This window comes from Podarcis melisellensis (assembly GCF_964234715.1).
Source record: "Podarcis melisellensis genome assembly, chromosome: 13".
Taxonomy (NCBI): domain Eukaryota; kingdom Metazoa; phylum Chordata; class Lepidosauria; order Squamata; family Lacertidae; genus Podarcis; species Podarcis melisellensis.
This window is the reverse complement of record NC_138545.1, coordinates 11611213-11631273: the sequence shown is the minus strand read 5'-3', so window position 1 is coordinate 11631273 and position 20061 is coordinate 11611213. Positions and strand designations below refer to the sequence as shown.

The following is a 20061-nucleotide window of genomic DNA, read 5'->3' as shown; positions in this document are numbered from 1 at the left end:
TATTCAAGGCATGCTTTTCTGACAATGTTGAAATCAAGGATAAAGTTGATATATGTCTACTTGAGAAATCCATTGGCAGATTCTGTTGCCACCAAGCCATCTTGTTCAAATCAGGCTGAAAATAGCAACCATGTTGGAAAGAGACAGAGAGGAAGGAAAGCCCACGCATAGAATAAACTCTGAAATCAGGATGTTGGTGGTGCTGCTGCTGTTGTTCCTGCTCCCCAACCTGGGGTGCAAAGAGCATAGTTTGAAGTGCACCCAAAGCAATCCTGCACATATTCATCATGAGTGGTATGAGTCAGGCGATCTCCTCCTTGGTGAGATGTCATCTCACATCCATTATGTGTTTCCCAAGGTTTTATTCAATGAACACCCTTCTCGGGTCATGATTGACAACCCCTTGTAAGTAAATGGTCCATTTAAATTTCATTTATCTTTATATTTTTCTATCTGACTGTAAGGTGCTTCAGTTGCTTTGAAAAAAGTACCATATTTTTCGCTCTAGAAGACGCACCAGACCACAAGACGCACCTAGTTTTTGGAGAAGGAAAACAAGAAAAAAATAATTCTGAATCTCAGAAGCCAGAACAGCGAGAGGGATCGCTGCGCAGTGAAAGCAGCAATCCCTCTTGCTGTTCTGGCTTCTGGGATAGCTGCGCAGCCTGCATTCGCTCCATAAGACGCACACACATTTCCCCTTACTTTTTAGGAGGGGGAAAGTGAGTCTCATAGAGCAAAAAATACGGTAGTTAGAGGATAGGACTTTTTGCAGCTTTCCTGGGTTCTGTATTGTGCAGGGAATTGGGTTTCCTGGACAAACCAGAGAATTCCCCTCTGCTCACCCACCCTCCCCTTTAGACCACCGGAGTTAGAATCATAGAATTGCAGCTTTGGGAGGGTCTCAGAGGGCAAATCTAGTCTACCCCCTGAAATGCAGGCATCACAGCTATTTCCCCTCATATAGATGTGATTCCTGCATTTCTGGGGGTAGGCTAGATGGCACTCTATTGAGGGGAAACGTAATCAAGATGTTTTATAGATGGTGCTTAACACCTACCAAAATAGCTAAAATGTATAAGACAAAAACAAATCTATGCTGGAAGTGTGGTAAAACAGAGGGGACACTTATGCATGCTTGGTGGACCTGTGAAAAAATCAAAAGCTTCTGGAACAAAGTATATGATGAGCTTAAAAAATGTTTAAGTATAACTTTATGAAAAATACAGAAGCTTTTCTACTAGGGATAACGGACACAGGTATAGCAAGAGAAGATCAGAAAATATTCCTTTATGCCACAGAAGTGGCAAGGATCCTAATTGTTAAAAACTGGGGGGGGAAGAAACTGTGCCAACAAAAATAGAATGGCAAGACAGGCTGTTAGAGTATATTGAACTGGCTAGATTAACAGAGGCAATTAGAGATTACACCAGACAAGAGTTTCAAAAAGCATGGAGGAAAGCAGAGAATACTTCACAAAACAGTGCCCTAAAATACATACCTAGACTTGTTTTGATTAATCTCTGCAGGAGACTTTGTGGATATTTAAGTTATAATTAGAAAAATCTTAATAATTATTTATAAAGGAAACAGTTTATAAGAAGCAAATAAGGAGGCCAGATACAGGATAAAGGAAGTATTGTATTTGGTTGTTTGTATTGTTGTATGTTATGCTCATTGTATGTTATGTTCACGTTTAATGAGGGTTGATTTGTGTATTGGGGGGTGGGGGATTATGTTATGTTGTAAATAAAATTCCAATTAAAAAAAAAACGAGGAATCACAGCTATTTTACTACAAGTCTGCCTTTTAGCAATCAGCCTGAAATATGCTTTGAATAACCTCAATTACAATGCAGATGCATGTGTGACTCAGTTGTGGGCGGTGTATAAATGGAGACAACAATGTTTTTTATGAAACTTGGTCTTATCTTCCCATCAAATAGCAAGTTGTTTTATTTGCAGAATGCTGACAAAGTTCTACCAGCACATCTTGGTCTTGGTGTTTGCTGTTGATGAGATCAATAAGAATCCCAGGATCCTGCCCAATGTCACTCTTGGGTTCCACATCTATGACAGCTATACTGATTCAAGGATGACCTACAGGGCCACTCTGGACCTGCTCTTTAATACAAATTACTTTGTCCCCAACTACAAATGTGGCATCCAGAAAAATGTAATAGGAGTCATCGGGGGACTGAGTTCTGATACCACTTCATGCATGGCAGACATATTGGGTGTGTACAAGATTCCACAGGTAGGACCTGAGCATCAGAGACAGAGAGACTTGGCACTGTAATCCATTCTTCTTCTTTCTTTCCAGCAGAAATTTGTTGATTCATAAATATGGAACGATGCACTGGGGAAAAGCAAAAGGAGCTGAAATATATGGGAAACGTTTGGGGAATATAATATGGGTCCCCAACAATGTGTATGAAAAGGGTGAGGATCTCAAGAATATGTGTTGAAATGTTATTCTGAAGGTGACAGATTGCTAAATGGGACTTCTAGGTGGGATCATACCTATGGGACCGCCTCTCCTGGTATGCCCCGCGGAGGACCTTAAGGTCCATAAATAACAACACTTTGGAAGTCCTGTGCCCCAAGGAGGTTAGATTGGCCTCAACCAGGGCCAGGGCCTTTTCAGCTCTGGCCCTGGCCTGGTGGAACGCCCTAACGCAGGAGATCAGGGCCTTGCAGGATTTGACATCTTTCCACAGGGCCTGCAAGACAGAGCTGTTCCGCCTGGCCTTTGGGCTGGACTCAGTCTAACCCCCACCCTCTCATTTTTTAATTTTTTTAATGGAACCCCTTATATGGGATTTGTATATAAATTTTCCCTCAGCTCTTTTTGCTGACCCATGTAGGACCAGCATAGATAGTTGGCCCCAGTGAATATTTGATGTTTTCTCCCCTTATGTCTTTGATCTATAGGCTACCACTAAAACGAGGCTGCATTTTAAGCTGCATTTTAAACTGTATTCTAACCTATATTTTAATCAACTGTTGTTGGGGGGGTTGGGGGTTTTTTGTGGTTTTTTTAAGTGTTGTTACTTTATTTATATTCATTGTTAGCCGCCCTGAGCCTGGTCTTGGCCAGAGAGGGTGGGATATAAATAAAAATGTATTATTATTATTATTAACTCTGAAAGCACGGCACTGGATACTGAACTGGTGGGCTCAACTCGTGATGTTGATGCTAACTTATAAAGCCCCAAGCAGTTCAGGACCCATTAACCAAGCAGTACTTTCCTCAATACCCACTGATCCATGGTTTGAGATCAGTAGGGGAAGTCATTCTTAATGTCCTTCCAACAGTCATAGCCAATAGATGATAACAAGGACCAGGGGTTTTCCAGTGTTGGTGTCCCAATTGTGAAAATCCCTCCCTGGGAAACTAGGAAGTTTCCCCACATTCTTCACGTTCAGGAGTCAATCAAAATTTTGTTTGTTGTAGTTCTGGCACTGGGGAGACAGATCTGGCACTGAAGGCAGCCCTGTTTAGGGAAGTTTTTAATGACTGATGTTTTAATGTATTTTTAATCTTTTGTTGGAAGCTGCCCAGAGTGTGGCTGGGGAAACCCAGCCAGATGGGTGGGGTATAAATTATTATTAATAATAATAATCCAGCATTACTGCTATTGTACTGTTGTGCTGCGTTGCTTGAATGGGTTTTGACCATGGGTAGGCAACCTAAGGTCTGGGGGCCGGATGTGGCCCAATCGCCTTCTCAATCCAGCCCGCAGACGGTCCGGGAACCAGCGTGTTTTTACATGAGTAGAATGTGTGCTTTTATTTAAAATGCATCTCTGGGTTATTTGTGGGGCACAGGAATTCGTTAATTATTTTTAAAAAAAATATATAGTCCAGCCCACCACATGGTCTGAGGGATGGTGGACCAGCCCCCTGCTGAAAAAGGTTGCTGACCTCTGGTTTTGATGGTTTTAGATGTTTTAATATTTGCTGTAAATGCTATGGTTTTTTTATATTTTACTGACATTTCATTGTGCGTTATGTGGGCTCCTTATGGGGAAACAGTAATATAAACAAAAATAATAAATAAAAACTACTAGGAATCAATATATTCAGAAACAGTTGAGCAAGACTATGTGTGTGTGTCTGTTTGTGTTTTGTGTGCAAGTAGAGGGGGAATTGCTCTCAAAAAAAATTGTGGAGTATATACAATTGCGCTGTGAAAAAATATTCAGTTAAATGGCAATGTGATCCACACTCTTGTTCCCATTCTTACGTTTGCCTTTTTTTCAGATTTCATACGGTTCATTTGAATCACAAGCAAATAATCTAATTAAGTTCCCATCCTTTTACCGCATGGTCCCCAATGAAGCCATTCAGTACCAGGGAATTATTCAACTACTTCTGCATTTCAGATGGAAATGGGTTGGGCTCGTCACTATGAATAATGAAGGTGGAGAACATTTCTTGCAGATCATAGAGCCAATGCTTTTCGAGAATGGGATCTGTTCAGCATTCACGGAAAGAGTTGTAAACAATCTGCGTTTCACTGGTAACGTATTTGATTTGATGAAAGATACAAAAATTTTATCGTCAGCTTTTTTGACAAGCAAAGCCAAGGCAATTGTTATATATGGAAAAACTGGGACGATTTTATGGTTGGCAAGTACTCTAAAGGCATTGAAGATGTTTCAGTTGCTGTTTCCTCACTATAAGAAGTCCGCTGAAGTAAAAGTATGGATTACAACAGCCCAAATTGATTTTGCATTACACAGCATTCAGAAAACTCTTGGGACTGATATACAAATATTCCACGGTGCTATCTCTTTCACAATTCACTCAAAGGAGCTTCCAGACTTCCAAAAATTTATTCAAGATGTAAATCCTGGTTGGGCAGAAGGAGATGGTTTCATAAATAGTTTCTGGCAACAGGCATTCACTTGTTCAGTTTCAAACTCCACAGAGACAATGAACACTGATAGAGTGTGTACTGGAGAGGAGATGCTGGAGAGCATCCCTTCTCCATATTTTGAGATGAGCATGACTGGCCACAGCTACAGTATCTATAATGCCGTCTATGCTTTGGCACATGCTCTGCATGATATGCAGTCAGCTGGATCCAACCACAGAAGAAGGGTGGTTGCGGATATGCTGTCTCCTCAAAATGTGAAACCTTGGCAGGTAGTGTTCTTTTCCTCTAGAAAACCTGGCCACGTTCTGGAATTTAGCAGGGCAATGGTTAATTTTGTAAAGCATCCTGTTATGCCAACTGGCCTATTCAGTTGTTTGCTTTTCTTTTTCTTATAATTTTCTTTTCTTACCATTTTATTCATATACAGTGGTACCTTGGGTTACATACGCTTCAGGTTACAGACTCTGCTAACCCAGAAATAGTGCTTCAAGTTAAGAACTTTGCTTCAGGATAAGAACAGATATCGTGCTCCAGCGGCGCAGCGGCAGCAGGAAGCCCCATTAGCTAAAGTGGTGCTTCAGGTTAAGAACAGTTTCAGGTTAAGTACAGACCTATGGAATGAATTAAGTACTTAACCCGAGGTACCACTGTGTGTGTGTGTGTGTGTGTGTGTGTGTGTGTGTGTGTGTGTGTGTGTGTATATATACACACACACAGTTTATATAAAAAGTAAAAAAGCAATTGAAGAAGATAAAATATAGACAGTAAAGTGGGGGGGGACACATTCAGTTTTAGATGAACCAGTCATTTTGTGGGTTTTTGTATAGTATTGATGGTATCTTATACTGTGCACTGCTTTGATATTTTATGTGAGCTGGCAGTACTTTTAGATGCGAGTACTTAACAAAATAAACTTTGATAAATTAGCTGTTAAAGAGCACAATCAGTCTCTTCCATGGTGAGAGAGGCAACACTTAAAATAGTAAAAAAAAAGGGGGGGTTCTCATGCCTGTACAGTTAGCTCATATTAGCACCTCCTACTTGCCAAACTGTTGTAAATGGTGCAGAATGTTTGGTTCTAGTGGACGCGTGTTCCCTCCTAAAGGAAAAGAGCTTAAATACATCCAGAAAAGCTATGGAGCAATCTTAATAAGAATATCACAGCACTTTATATACATTTTTAATATCTCTCCACCTAGCTCCATTCATTCCTGCAGAGGATTTCATTCAACAACAGTGCTGGAGATGAAATTACATTTAACGAACATGGAGAATTAGTAGCTGAATTTGATATTACCAACTTGGTCACTTTCCCAAATCAATCCTACATCAGGGTCAAAGTGGGAGTGCTGGATCCTCAGGCACCTCCTGGGAAACAACTCACCATTGATGAGGGCATAATCAAATGGCAAAGAGGCTTGACTCAGGTGAGGAAATAACTGCACAGTCTCTCCAATTGTTGTTGTTGTTGTTTAGTCGTGTCCGACTCTTCGTGACCCCATGGACCAGAGCACGCCAGGCACTCCTGTCTTCCACTGCCTCCCACAGTTTGGTCAGACTCATGTTTGTAGCTTTGAGAACACGGTCCAACCATCTTGTCCTCTGCCGTCCCCTTCTCCTTGTGCCCTCCATCTTTCCCAACATCAGGGTCTTTTCCAATGAGTCTTCTCTTCTCATGAGGTGGCCAAAGTATTGGAGCCTCAGCTTCACAATCTGTCCTTCCAGTGAGCACTCAGGGCTGATTTCCTTAAGAATGGAGAGGTTTGATCTTCTTGCAGTCCATGGGACTCTCCAGAGTCTCCTCCAGCACCATAATTCAAAAGCATCAATTCTTCGGCGATCAGCCTTCTTTATGGTCCAGCTTTCACTTCCATACATTACCACTGGGAAAACCATAGCTTTTACTATACGGACCTTTGTTGGTAAGGTGATGTCTCTGCTTTTTAAGATGCTGTCTAGGTTTGTCATTGCTTTTCTCCCAAGAAGGTCTCTCCAATACCAACATTCATATGAAGACATGTTTGTAAGCCACCTGGCAGAAGATATTGTCCTTTAAGAAGTACTGAAAGTTCTACCAGTAAATATACAAATGACAACAATATTAAAAGTGCACCATGCTGGAAAAAGACATCTCTAACAAGAACTTAATTAATGTCAGAGGGTGTTGTCCATAATTCTCTTCTGTGAAATCCCTGAGGCTGGCTGGCTGGCTGGCTGGCTGGCTGGCTGGCTGGCTTGTTTGTTTGTTTGTTTGTTTGTTTGTTTGTTTGTTTGTTTCATAAACTGTATGCACTCCTTGATTGTTAAAAATACCTCCAAGTGCTTTACAAGGAGACCAAATAGGAAAATCTAGGGGGGAAACGTAACTACTTTAAAACATACCAAAGTCAAAATACTAAAACAGATTGAAATTTCTGCTTCGTGGCATTAGATTGAATTCTAACCTACTTGGTTATTCTAATTATTAACATTCTAATCTTCTACAGTTTGAAAGATGTTCAATACAGCAGGTAATTGTCACCCTGAATGTGCTACCTGTGCAATTAGGAAGAATATATTTTGTACGATTAGTGTTCCACTTTACTAGTAGATTATCTGATGTAAGATGAATGCTCCTAGATGTTCTCTGAATATTAAACTCTTCAAATATATTTGAATAGGTGCCACCGCTTTCAGAATGTAATGACATCTGCCATCCTGGTTATGGAAAGAAAAAGAAGGAAGGAGTTAAATTTTGCTGCTATGATTGCGTTCCATGTCCAGATGGGATGGTCTCAAATGAGAAGGGTAGGGCATGCCATGTTAAGATATATCAAACAGTACAATACATTGCAGTAATCTTTGAGAAGCTCTTTTGCAATTTTGTTCTCATTAAAGCAGGGCAAGGATTTAATGATGGTATTATGTATTTTTTTCCCATTGGTTATAAATAATATGTATACAATTTTAAGTTTCAACCAGTTTGAAGAATATGTTTTTTTAAGAAACGAAGTTACTACATTCTGCCATCAACTTCTACTAACTTGAGATGAAATAGAAATTGTGATTCTCCTTTAAGAACAAGGCTTATTGAGAGAAGCTGAAAAGTCTTGTCAAAATTAGCATGGTTGGCTCTCAAATAATAATAATAATAATAATAATAATAATAATAATAATAATTTATTATTTGTACCCCGCCCATCTGGCTGGGCTTCCCCAGCCACTCTGGGTGGCTTCCACAGAGACCAAAAATACACTAAAATGTCACACATTAAAAACTTCCCTGAACAGGGCTGCCTTAAGATGTCTTCTGAATGTCAGGTAGTTGTTTATCGCTTTGACATCTGATGGGAGAGCGTTCCACAGGGCGGGCACCACTACCAAGAAGGCCCTCTGCCTGGTTCCCTGTAGCTTTGCTTCTCGCAATGAGGGAACCGCTAGAAGGCCCTTGGTGCTGGACCTCAGTGTCCAGGCAAAACGATGGGAGTGGAGATGCTCCTTCAGGTATACTGGGCCGAGGCCGTTTAGGGCTTTAAAGGTCAAAACCAACACTTTGAATTGTGCTCGGAAACGTACTTGGCTATAATGATTCATGAGGATAAAGGGGGGGGGAGAACGAGGCAAACAAGAATTAACAAGAACATATGTCCTTCACATACAAAAGTCCAAATTTGATAAGACAACTTAACTGTTTAAAATGTTTTAGGCATGAAGTTTTGAAAGGCTCCCGGGAGAAAAATATTAGGCTAGGTGGACTCTTCACAAAAGTTGTCTTTAAGAATAGCTGTAACTGGTTCCAATTGTGATGCATTGCTTTCCTCCCTTCTAGAAATGGAAACTTGTCTCGTATGCCAAGAAGCTCACTATCCAAACAATGGCAAGAATCAATGCATTCCTAAGATTCCAAACTTCTTAGCCTTTGATGAAACTTTGGCCATCATTTCAACATTCTCTGCGCTATTGCTGTCTCTGATCACAGCTGTAGTCTTTGGCATCTTCATTAAGCACCGGGACACTCCCATAGTCAAAGCCAACAACAGAAGTCTCACCTATGTTCTCCTTGTCTCCCTCCTCTTGTGTTTCCTCTCTTCTTTGTTGTTTATTGGAAAACCTAATAAGTTGACCTGTCTTCTCCGACAAACCAGTTTTGGCATTGTCTTCTCTGTGGCCCTCTCCAGCATCTTGGCCAAAACCATATCGGTGGTTTTGGCATTCATGGCTACCAAACCAGGATCCAGGATCAGGAAATGGGTGGATAAAAGACTGGCTTATTCCGTTGTCCTCTTCTGCTCCAAAATTCAAGTAGGGATCTGCACTCTGTGGCTGGCAACCTCTCCTCCATTCCCTGATTTAGACCTGCACACAATGACAGAAGAAATAGTACTCCAGTGTAACGAAGGCTTGGTCCTGATGTTCTATTGCGTCTTGGGCTACATGGGCTTCCTGGCCATTGTCAGCTTCATTGTGGCCTTCCTAGCCAGGAAGTTGCCTGACAGTTTCAATGAAGCCAAATTCATCACCTTCAGCATGGTGGTCTTCTGCAGTGTTTGGGTATCCTTTGTCCCAACCTACCTGAGCACAAGAGGAAAATATATGGTGGCTGTTGAAGTCTTTTCCATCTTGGCTTCCAGTGCTGGCTTGCTGGGCTGCATCTTTTTCCCCAAATGCTACATTATTGTGTTGCGGCCTGAGCTGAACAGCAGAGAAAATCTAATACGAAGAAAGACATAAATGATAGAAGAGTCTGTTGTGGTTTTATTACATTCTTGGTATCTGCATAGAACTATAAAAGAGGTGTAAATTTATTGTAACTGTGCAATAGAATTATACTATTTCTGGAATTTCTCTTGTTTTGTGGTTATGAAATAGTTAGTGTTTTAGTGGTTCAAAAGTTCAACTCTGAGTGCTGAAAGGTGTTCTGATATATTCTGTGTTTTATTGCTAAACATTGACTTATGTAGTAAACCTATCCAGACTAAGTATATCTCCATACATTTCTGGAGTTATTTTCATTTTCTCTTAGGGCTAACTGTTGAATCTGATTTAAATTTGGAGTGCAGGTCCTAAAAATTATCTTCATAATAAATATTTGTGTTACTGCCTTTACAAAAAGACCAACAACTTTCTAAGCTTGTGTCCATTGTCCAATGCATCAGTTTCCAAGCAAGGCACAAAATGAACAAATGTTAAGCTCCACTTATCAATACTGAAACAACTGCAAGAAGACCAACATACAGATTTGTTTTTTGGTTTTTTTTAAGAATAATAAAAAAAGAGTAGAGTCACACATCCATTTTCTGGATGTGAGACTTCCGAGTTGCTTTTGATGCCATTATTTTTTTGGGGGGGTGTCTTCTGGAGTAGAAGTACCAACTGCCAATAGAAAACAAGAGTAAAGGTAAAGGTAAAGGGACCCCTGACCATTAGGTCCAGTCGTGACCGACTCTGGGGTTGCGGTGCTCATCTCGCTCTATAGGCCGAGGGAGCCGGTGTACAGCTTCCGGGTCATGTGGCCAGCAGGACTAAGCCACTTCTGGCGAACCAGAGCAGTGCACGGAAACACTGTTTACCTTCCCGCCAGAGCCTATTTATCTACTTGCACTTTGACGTGCTTTCGAACTGCTAGGTGGGCAGGAGCAGGGACCGAGCAACGGGAGCTCACCCCGTCGTGGGGATTCGAACCGCTGACCTTCTGATCGGCAAGGCCTAAGCTCTGTGGTATAACCCACAGTGCCACCCGCGCCCCTAGAAAACAAGAGAGAGACCCATTATTTTAGCATAGCTGAGACTGGACAGCAAAGCACTGAACATCTCTAAGTCAATTCAGAAGCTGGGTGCTACTGTACGTGTGTCTCTATTTTTCATAAGTCTATGGAAATCAACAATGCCAGATGATGAACCATTCCTATTCTTTCATTGTGCCTTGGTGCAGCCCCTTTCAGTGTGCAATGATAACCGCCATCCAGGTTACAGCAAGGCGAAGAAGGAGGGGGAGAAGTCTTGCTGCTATGATTGTGCTCCATGTACAGAAGTAATGATCTCTAACCAGGATGGTAGGAGGCGCAGACCGCAACTGGGGGTATTGCTCAGAGTAAGCCTATAGGCCAGGGATGAGGAACCTCCTTTCAGCCACACCCAGCATGGCCATGAGTTTCCCACCCAATCCGTAGGGTTTTTCCGAGTGGCCCAGGTGTTTCTTGGCAGATGGTAAAATTCGGATAAAATTAAACAAAGGGGTGATCTTAGTAAGTAGGGAATATATTGAATTGGGGGAAGTGAATTAATTTAATAGTATGTTGCCTACAGGTGGTCTGGGGAAATAAATATGGGGATTCATTCTTATTATTGTTATTATTTATTGAATTTATATACCACCCTATACACGGGGGTCTCAGGGCGGTTCACAGAATAAAATCAAGATATAAAACCACAAAATACCTAATAAAAATAAAAACAACAACACAATAGCCTTCCCTCAAAAAAAAAAAACACACCACATTTTAAAAGGGCATAGGATGTAAATTGGATCAACCAAAGGCCTGGTTAAAAAGGAACGTTTTTGCCAGGCGCCTAAAGGTGTGTAATGAAGGCGCCAGGCAAACTTCCCTGGGGAGAGCATTCCACAGACAGGGAGCCACTGCAGAGAAGCCCCCGTTCTCCTGTTGCCACCCTCCAAACTTCTCACGGAGGCACACAAAGGAAGGCCTCAGAAGGTGATCTCAGGGTCTGGGTAGATTCATGATTAAAGGGGAAATTAATTTATTTATCTCCTGCCAACCTGGCAGTTTGAAAGCATGTCAAAGTGCAAGTAGATAAATAGGTACTGCTCCGGCAGGAAGGTAAACGGTGTTTCCGTCTGCTGCTCTGGTTCGCCAGAAGCGGCTTAGTCATGCTGGCCACATGACCTGCAAGCTGTTTGCCGGCTCCCTTGGCCAATAAAGCGAGATGAGCGCCGCAACCCCAGAGTCGGCCATGACTGGACCTAATGGTCAGGAGTCCCTTTACCTTTACCTAATTTATTTAGAGGCAGGTGTTTGGGAAAATTAAGTGGATGTGTATGAATCCAAGAGAAACTGATCTGGAGCAGGGGTGCAAGTTAACTGAAGAGCTTTTGTGGGGTGATTTGGGTGGGAAACCTGTTGACTTGCCGCCACAATTTGTCCAGAAAGTACAGAAACTCAGCAAACCCCTACGAAGGCTTCTTAAACGGGCGAGCAGGGAGGGCAAGAAGCGCTGATTTGAATCATTGTTTTCTATTATTGCCACCAGGTGGCAGTACAGGACCGCTCTTTGAGGAAGATCCACCGCTGCTCCGAGAGCTGCGAGATGAGACATATGAGCTGAGAGGCCATATGAGAATCGGGGAGTTTGCAGTTTGAGGTTGAAGGGAGCCTGGGATTCGCTTGAAATGGCGTTGCGGCCTTGCAGATGGATGCACAAGCCACTCCCTTAATAAACAAGGCAGACCTGTGCTGTCTGCTTAACGGAGTGTATTTCCCTCTGTTGTAAACAAAAATTGCCCTTTTCCCTTATGGGGTATCCAAGAGCCCATATAGAGTCCTTACATAGGTTCCCTATTGGTAGGAGAGAATAACAGAGGCCAACCAGAGAATATTGAGAAGCAAAGCAGCTAGTAAGCTTGATCTTTATTGATCTGTTGCAACAGGGTGCTCCCCTCACCGGCAGGAGAGAGGAGGGACCCAGACAAATGGCGTGCAAGGCCTTATAAAGACTTTTGAAATTGCCACCCTGTAGATCAAGACCACCCCCAGAAACATCATACATACATCACAGTAAAGGCGGTCTAAACAGAAATTTGAATGTTGTTTTTCTCCTGTCCTTGTTTATCTCCTGTCTGGCAGGTTACTTGATTGGATTGCCTGGGGAGCCTGGCCAATCTTTTGTAATGATAAATACTTAGTTCCTGGGCCAGGTCACAGGCTCACACCCTATTCAAACAGACATACCCTTAAGAGAGGATTTGTGAAGGAAAAGACAATGGGGAGGCTTTTCCACTTTGACCATGCAGAGAAAACATTTGCTCAGTTTAGGAATCAAAATGGCTTCAGGTCGGTCTTCCTGTGCTGATCTGTGTATGTGCGGTTATGAACATTACCATATATCTAAGACCTCAAAATTCCTATCACACCTCCTCTGTTTATACTCTGCAAATATTGCAGAGCAGTCATGACAGCAAGATGCCTAAAACAGGCGTACCAAAAATGGTGCCGTCCGGATTTTCGTACTACAACTCCCACGAACCTCAGCCAGCATGGCAAGATTCTCAGGGGTGGTGGAATATGTAGTGCAAAACATCTAGAGCAGCTGTGGGAATCCTTTGACCCTCCAGATGTTTAATTGCAGCTCCCATCAGCCCCAGCCAGCATGGCCGATGGCCAGAACTGATGGGAGTTCTAGTTCCGCAACACCTGGCGAACCAGAGATTCCCCATACCTGATCTAGACAGAGGGCACCATTCAAGAGGCAGAAGTGCTTCTGAATACCTTTTCCGGGAACCTCCAGAGGGAGGGGAGAGTGCTGTTGTCCCTGGGTCTTGCTTGTGGGTTTCCTACAGGGATCTGGGCCACTGATCTAACCCAGCTGTGTCAGCGGTCACAATGTTTGCACATGCCCTGTCATGATACTACAGTGGTACCTCGGGTTACATACACTTCAGGTTACAGACACTTCAGATTACAGACTCCGCTAACCCAGAAATAGTACCTCGGGTTAAGAACTTTGCTTCAGGATGAGAACAGAAATCTTGCTCTGCCGGCGCAGTGGCAGCGGGAGGCCCCATTAGCTAAAGTGGTACCTCAGGTTAAGAACAGTTTCAGATTAAGAACGGACCTCTGGAACGAATTAAGTACTTAACCCGAGGTACCACTGTACTGTATTATGGAGGTACTTTCAGACAAGCAGTTTATTGAGCATTCAACCCGATTTGATTGGATGATAGTGGCTATGTAATGTGTGGTTAGTTTGCAGGGAGGTTAGAGCACGTTAGGTCAAAAGCCTGCATTCTGCTACACTTTCAGGTGCATTTCCCCACATTGCTTTTGTTATAAGAATTTTAAGGTCATATATTAAAAAAATAAATTTTCATAACTGTATATATAAACCACATGTCTGAAACCCCACAGAAAAGGTCCTGAACAAATTGACCTCAAATATTTCTCTGCAAGGTCAGAGTGGGAAACCTCCCCATTGTCTCTTTCCTCACAAATCCTGTCTTAAGGGCACATTCCAGATATGAACAGGGTGTGAGCCTGTGACCTGTGACCTAGATTCAGGAATTATAATAACAAAAGAGTGGCCAAAATCCAGATAATGCAGTCAGGTAACTTGCCAGACAGGAAATAAACAACACACTCAGGATTCTGTTTTAGACCACCCCTTCTGTGATTGATTGATTGATGGATGGATGGATGGATGGATGGATGGATGGATGGATGGATGGATGGAGTATGGGGGTGGATCCTGGGCTACACCCCTTCTGTGATGTATGTATGATGTTTCTGAAGTTCGTCTGGAGTTTGAACATGGGCAACTTTAAAAGTGTATATAAGGGCTTGCACGCCTGCACTGGAGGTCTCCTCCCCCCCCCCGCCTGTTTGTGGGGGGGAGCACCCTGTTGCAACAGCTTTAATAAAGATCAGGCGTACTAGCTGCCTTGCTTCTCAATATTCCCTGGCTGGCCTCTGTTATTTTCTCCTACCAATAAAGAAACTAAAAAGAGGACTCTATATGGGCTCTTGGGTACCCCATAAGGGAAAGAAAGAGCAGCTTTTTTCTTATAACACTTGGGTCTCCAGCTGTTTTTCAACTACAACTCCCATCACCCCTACCTGGCAGGACCAGTGGTCAGGGATGATGGGAATTGTAATCCAGAAACAGCTACAGACCCAAGTGCGGGAAATTCTGGATCTAATGGGAGGCTATCATAGCTGCGTTGCACAATTCCCCACTGGGAAAACGGTGAAAATGTCCGCAAGAACCCGGCAATATGGCAACCAAGGTCAGAAGTGGGGGGTTTTTGGCAAATTTCAAAAAAAAATTGTGTGCTTTTTTGGGGGGGGGGAGCTCAACAACTTTGCTAAAAGAAACCTCAACAGCTTTTGCGTCCAGATCTTCATCTTCTGAAACATGACAACCCTACATAAAGATCACATGTGCATTAAAAATGGAAATCCTTTACTATAATCGGCTGTAGTTCCAAATATGAAAATAAAGTTTATCCAAAGGAGCGAACCCTCTGAACCACGTCTCTACCCATTCCCTTTTATCTTTACCGTTGCTGCTTTCTATTATGGCCACAAGGTGGCAGTGTAGGACCACTCTGCAGACTCGAGGAGCCCGCCACTGCTTGCTCTGAACTGCTAGATGTGTGGTTTGGGGGGTTGGCCCAGAAATGGCGAGTTTGCAGTTTGGATTTGTGATAGGAATTTTGAGGTCTTAGATATATGGTAATGTTCATAAGCGTACCAACCAAGCACGTACATAGAGCAGCACAGGAAGACCGACCTGGAATCATTTTGATTCCTAAACTGAGCAAATGTTTTCTTTGCAAGGTCAAAGTGGGAAACCTCCCCACTGTCTCTTTCCTCACAAATCCTATCTTAAGGGCACTTTTAAGATATGAATAGAGTGTGAGCCTGTGACCTGGCCCGGGAACTAAGTCTTTATCATTACAAAAGACTGGCCAGGCTACCCAGGCAATCCAATCAAGTAACCTGCCAGACAGGAGATAAACAACATTCAAATTTCTGTTTTAAGACTGCATTTTCTGTGATGTAGGTATGATGTTTCTGGGGGTGGTCTTGATCTACAGGGTGGCAATTTAAAATGTCTTTATAAGGCCTTACACACCATTTTTTCTGGGTTCCTCCTCCTCTCCTGCAGGTGAGGGGAGCACCCTGTTGCAACAGATCAATAAAGATCAGACTTACTTTGCTTCTCAGTTTTCTCTGGTTGGCCTCTGTTATTTTCTCCTACCAATAGGGAACCTACCGTATTTTTTGCTCTATAAGTCTCACTTTTTCCCTTCTAAAAAGTAAGGGGAAATGTGTGTGCGTCTTATGGGACGAATGCAGGCTGTGTGGCTATCCCAGAAGCCAGAACAGCAAGAGGGATCGCTGCTTTCACTGCGCAGTGATCCCTCTTGCTGTTCTGGCTTCTGAGATTCAGAATATATTTTTTCTTGTTTACCTCCTCCAAAAACTAGGTGCATCTTGTGGTCTGGTGCGTCTTATAGAGCGAAAAATACGGTATGTAAGGACTCTATATGGGCTCTTGGATACCCCATAAGGGAAAAGGGCAAGTTTTGTTTACAACAGATTCAAAGAGGAAGGCGGGCGTCTGCTGGAAACGGCATCCCAGCCTTGCAGAGGGAAGTACAAGCTGCTTCCTGCTAATGCAACGCAGACTATGCCGTCTGCTTAGAGGAGCGTATCTCCCTCTGCTTAAAATCCATCTGCCCATAAATTTGCAAATACAGTGGTACCTCAGGTTACATATGCTTCAGGTTACATACGCTTCAGGTTACAGACTCCGCTAACCCAGAAATAGTGCTTCAGGTTAAGAACTTTGCTTCAGGTTGAGAACAGAAATCATGCTCCGGCGGTGCGGCAGCAGTAGGAGGCCCCATTAGCTAAAGTGGTGCTTCAGGTTAAGAACAGTTTCAGGTTAAGAATGGACCTCCGAAATGAATTAAGTACTTAACCTGAGGTACCACTGTAAATCAAATATCTCAGAGAGACTCCAGAGCTCTCTCATCCTATGGAAGATAAATCCTTTAGAATTGCCCCTGGAACTGCTTGTCCCACAAGATGGGGGAGCTTATTTGTAACAATGCTTTAATTCAACCTCCCCCCTAAAAAAACCAGCCTCTCTCAGCCATGGGTCAATAGATATTGTTGGACTACAACTCCCATCATTCCTAGCTAGCACGGCTGGTCAGGGATGGTGGGAGTTGTAGGTCAAGAACATCTGGGGACCCCAGGTTGAGAAAGGCTGCCCCAAATGCTGACTTCTGGATCTTTGGGGCTACAACTCCCATCATCCCTGGCCAGTCTAGTGGCTGGGACTGTGGCGATCACACAGGGTCCCAGGACGTTTGACGGTCTATTGATCCCTGTGCCACCACACGGAGTCCAGACAGTTGTTAACATTAACAAATAATCAAGTTTATTTTATAAGCATGAACAAGTTTACGGTTTCAGTTAATTTTTCTTGTCAGTTTCTTAGTTTCTATACAGGCTTATACTTTTCCTAATAACTGCTAACTGATTATCCCAACTGTGTATCTGACTCCTCCTATCAGTTTCTCTCACTCTCTCACAACACATCTCGACCAACCCACAGACTTATCCTCCCTCTTCCTTCTCCAACTCCCAACATAGGTGCCGACTCCATGGGGCCTGAGGGGGCCCGAGCCCCCTCAAAAATTCGTTTGGGGGGCTCCGCCCCCCCAATAATTTAAGAAAATTATTAGTTATATTATGCTTTGTAAAATCACAAAATTATGTTGGTATTTTTTATTTTCCTTGTTTGACGATAGTTACCTTTTAAAATACATTCAGTAATGAGTTAAAACAAAGCCACTCCCGATCTAGAGAGGGGGTGGGGTTGCGGGCTCTCGACCCATCAACAATCTCGCGGGGCTGGCGTCAGCCCCGCAAGAAGTGGGGATTCCCCCTAGCTCATTAATATTCACCGCCCACGGCGGCAGCCAATCGGCTGCCACAAAGGGCGGGCCCTCACAGGTTCACTTAAGGTCGGGGCAGCCCGGGGCTCGCCCCTTTCGTTCCCCCAGCAGCAGCGGTTTGGAGGTCTTGGGCCCCCCCAATATTTTTTATAAGTCGGTATGGGCCCCCACCCCCCAATATTTTTTTTAAGTCGGTATGGGCCCCCACCCCCCAATGTTTTTTCTAAGTCGGTATGGGCCCCCGCCCCCCCAATATTTTTTTATAAGTCGGTATGGGCCCCCACCCCCCAATATTTTTTTTAAGTCGGTATGGGCCCCCACCCCCCAATATTTTTTATAAGTCGGTATGGGCCCCCGCCCCCCCAATATTTTTTTATAAGTCGGTATGGGCCCCCGCCCCCCCCCCCAATATTTTTTATAAGTCGGCGCCCCTGACTCCCAACTCCCAACTGACTTTCCAAGGACTCCAACTCTAACTCTAACTCCTCCCCTTGGGTTCCCACTGGCCAATCACTTCACACTCATTTAACTCTTTCCTTGTGACTCACCTAGGATGGCAAAGGCCCAAGGAACTGATGGGGATTGTAGTCTAAAGATGCAAATGAAACCTTAATACCCCTGAGCACATAAAGCAGGAGTCAGCAAACTTTTTCATCAGGGGGCCGGTCCACTGTCCCTCAGACCTTGTGGGGGGCCTGACTATATTTTGGAATAAATATGAACCAATTCCTATGCCCCACAAATAATCCAGAGATGCATTTGAAATAAAAGCACACATTCTATTCATGTCAAAACGCCAGGCAGGCCCCACAAATAACCCAGAGGTGCATTTTAAATAAAAGGGTACATTTTACTCATGTAAAAACACGCTGATTCCTGGACAGTCCGTGGGCTGAATTTAGAAGGCGATTGGGCCGGATCCAGCCCCTGGGCCTTAGTTTGCCTACCCATGGCATAATGGATAGCCACAAAGGATGGCAACAGATCTTGCTTCCCATTGCATTTACCATTTTTACCTGTCTGAAAAGTGATACTGCTCTTTAAGCTGAAGGATAACTGTTATTGGGAAAATAAATAAAAGAATTGTTCACGTCACAAAAATTGTGCCTTCTGTAATGAAAGAAGAGCTTAGATCGGCTCCCACTAACAACATGAGAAACATCCATACATCCATGTTAGTTTACATATAAAGATCAACATCTGCCAGCCAGTGTTCAAACAGGTACACAAGCAAAGTTGGCGTTTATAAAAAAGTGCTTTCAAATGTAGCAAGTAAATAATTTCTGACCAGCTAAACTGATTCACACACACTAATAATAATATACTAGTTATTGTGTTTTTATCACACCCTGCCACCAACAAACTCAACCTGGTTCTCCCTCCCCCTATTTTATTCTCACAACAACCCTGTGATGTAGGTCAGGCTAAAAAAAAAAAGATGTAAGCTCCATGGCTAGAAGGAAGGGAAAATGAAAATAATTGTACTATGTACAGTGGCTTTGTATGAGTGTATTAAAATTATCAAAAATATTGATTAAAATGCCTTGGGGGGGCAGCCAAAAATGCAACAAAAAAGTGCTATCACGAAATAAAAGAAACCTCATGATGTATATCTGCTATTAAAATCTGTTGGTTTTATCTACAGTTTGGAAATTTTATTGAATGTCTGGTTTTTCTTACTATTTTTGAATAATATTCCCTATCTTGTTTTTTTTTTAATTTCATAGGATGTTTTCTGCTTTCAGTTGAACGATATATACTGATTGCTAAATAAATAAACTTATTAGGGTGCCATGTTAACACTTATACAGAACTGGCTCAAAAAAAAAGCCAGCCCTCAATTTGCCGTGACTCGGATTCGAACCGAGGTTGCTGCGGCCACAACGCAGAGTACTAACCACTATACGATCACGGCGAGCTACGAGGACCTTCCTGCTAAAGCGGCTCTTGCTAGCTCTGATAGTGCAATGGAACTTCCATGTACAGAGGAATTGTATCTCTTTGAATACCTGCTGCCTAGCAACCCAAGTTATAGGCGCGCAGAAGTTCGTTTCTTTGATGCCGTGCTTGTGGGATTTCACAAGACGATCTGGCTCCCCACGGTGGAAGAGGTTGGGGGCAGATTCTAGGTCAACTGGATCTGTGATCTGATCCAACAGGGTTTGTAAATAAGTAGTAAAAGTAATAATAATCGTGTAGTCCCTCTCAGGAATCAAATGACAGGATTCTTTTAAAAACAACACAGTAATAATAATAACAATAATAATAACAATAATTTATTTATACCACGCCCATCTGGCTGGGTTCCCCCAGCCACTCTGAGCGGCTTCCAACCGAATATTAAAAACAATACAGCGTGATCAGTGCAAGAAACCCACATTCACGCATGTTCCACGGGAACACGCACGTCTGAAAGCAGCCAAACTACTGCGTGTCTCAACGTGTCCCCAACGTGTCCTCATCTCAAAACAGGAGCAGAGTTTAGGTTCAAG

At 43.0% G+C, this 20061-nt stretch overlaps 2 protein-coding genes across 2 annotated transcripts; both read left to right on the top strand.

Moving 5' to 3' along the window:
* Window positions 1-1748: 1748 nt before the first annotated feature.
* Window positions 1749-8583, top strand: LOC309354699 (vomeronasal type-2 receptor 26-like; the record flags this gene model as incomplete). Its single annotated transcript, XM_081884964.1, has 5 exons — window positions 1749-2256; window positions 4266-5153; window positions 6084-6311; window positions 7545-7671; window positions 8570-8583. Exons 1-5 carry the CDS (start codon window positions 1966-1968, stop codon window positions 8581-8583), a joined length of 1548 nt encoding a protein of 515 aa, XP_081741090.1. The 5' UTR covers window positions 1749-1965.
* On the top strand, window positions 8506-9644 carry LOC309354959 (vomeronasal type-2 receptor 26-like). The gene has a single exon (XM_081885277.1). It carries the CDS (start codon window positions 8695-8697, stop codon window positions 9592-9594), a length of 900 nt encoding a protein of 299 aa, XP_081741403.1. The 5' UTR covers window positions 8506-8694; the 3' UTR covers window positions 9595-9644.
* The last annotated feature ends 10417 nt before the right edge of the window (window positions 9645-20061 follow it).

Coding starts and splice junctions, on each gene's coding strand:
- LOC309354959 (XM_081885277.1), top strand. CDS start 8,695: ATGGAAACTTGTCTCGTATGCCAAGAAGCTCACTATCCAAACAATGGC.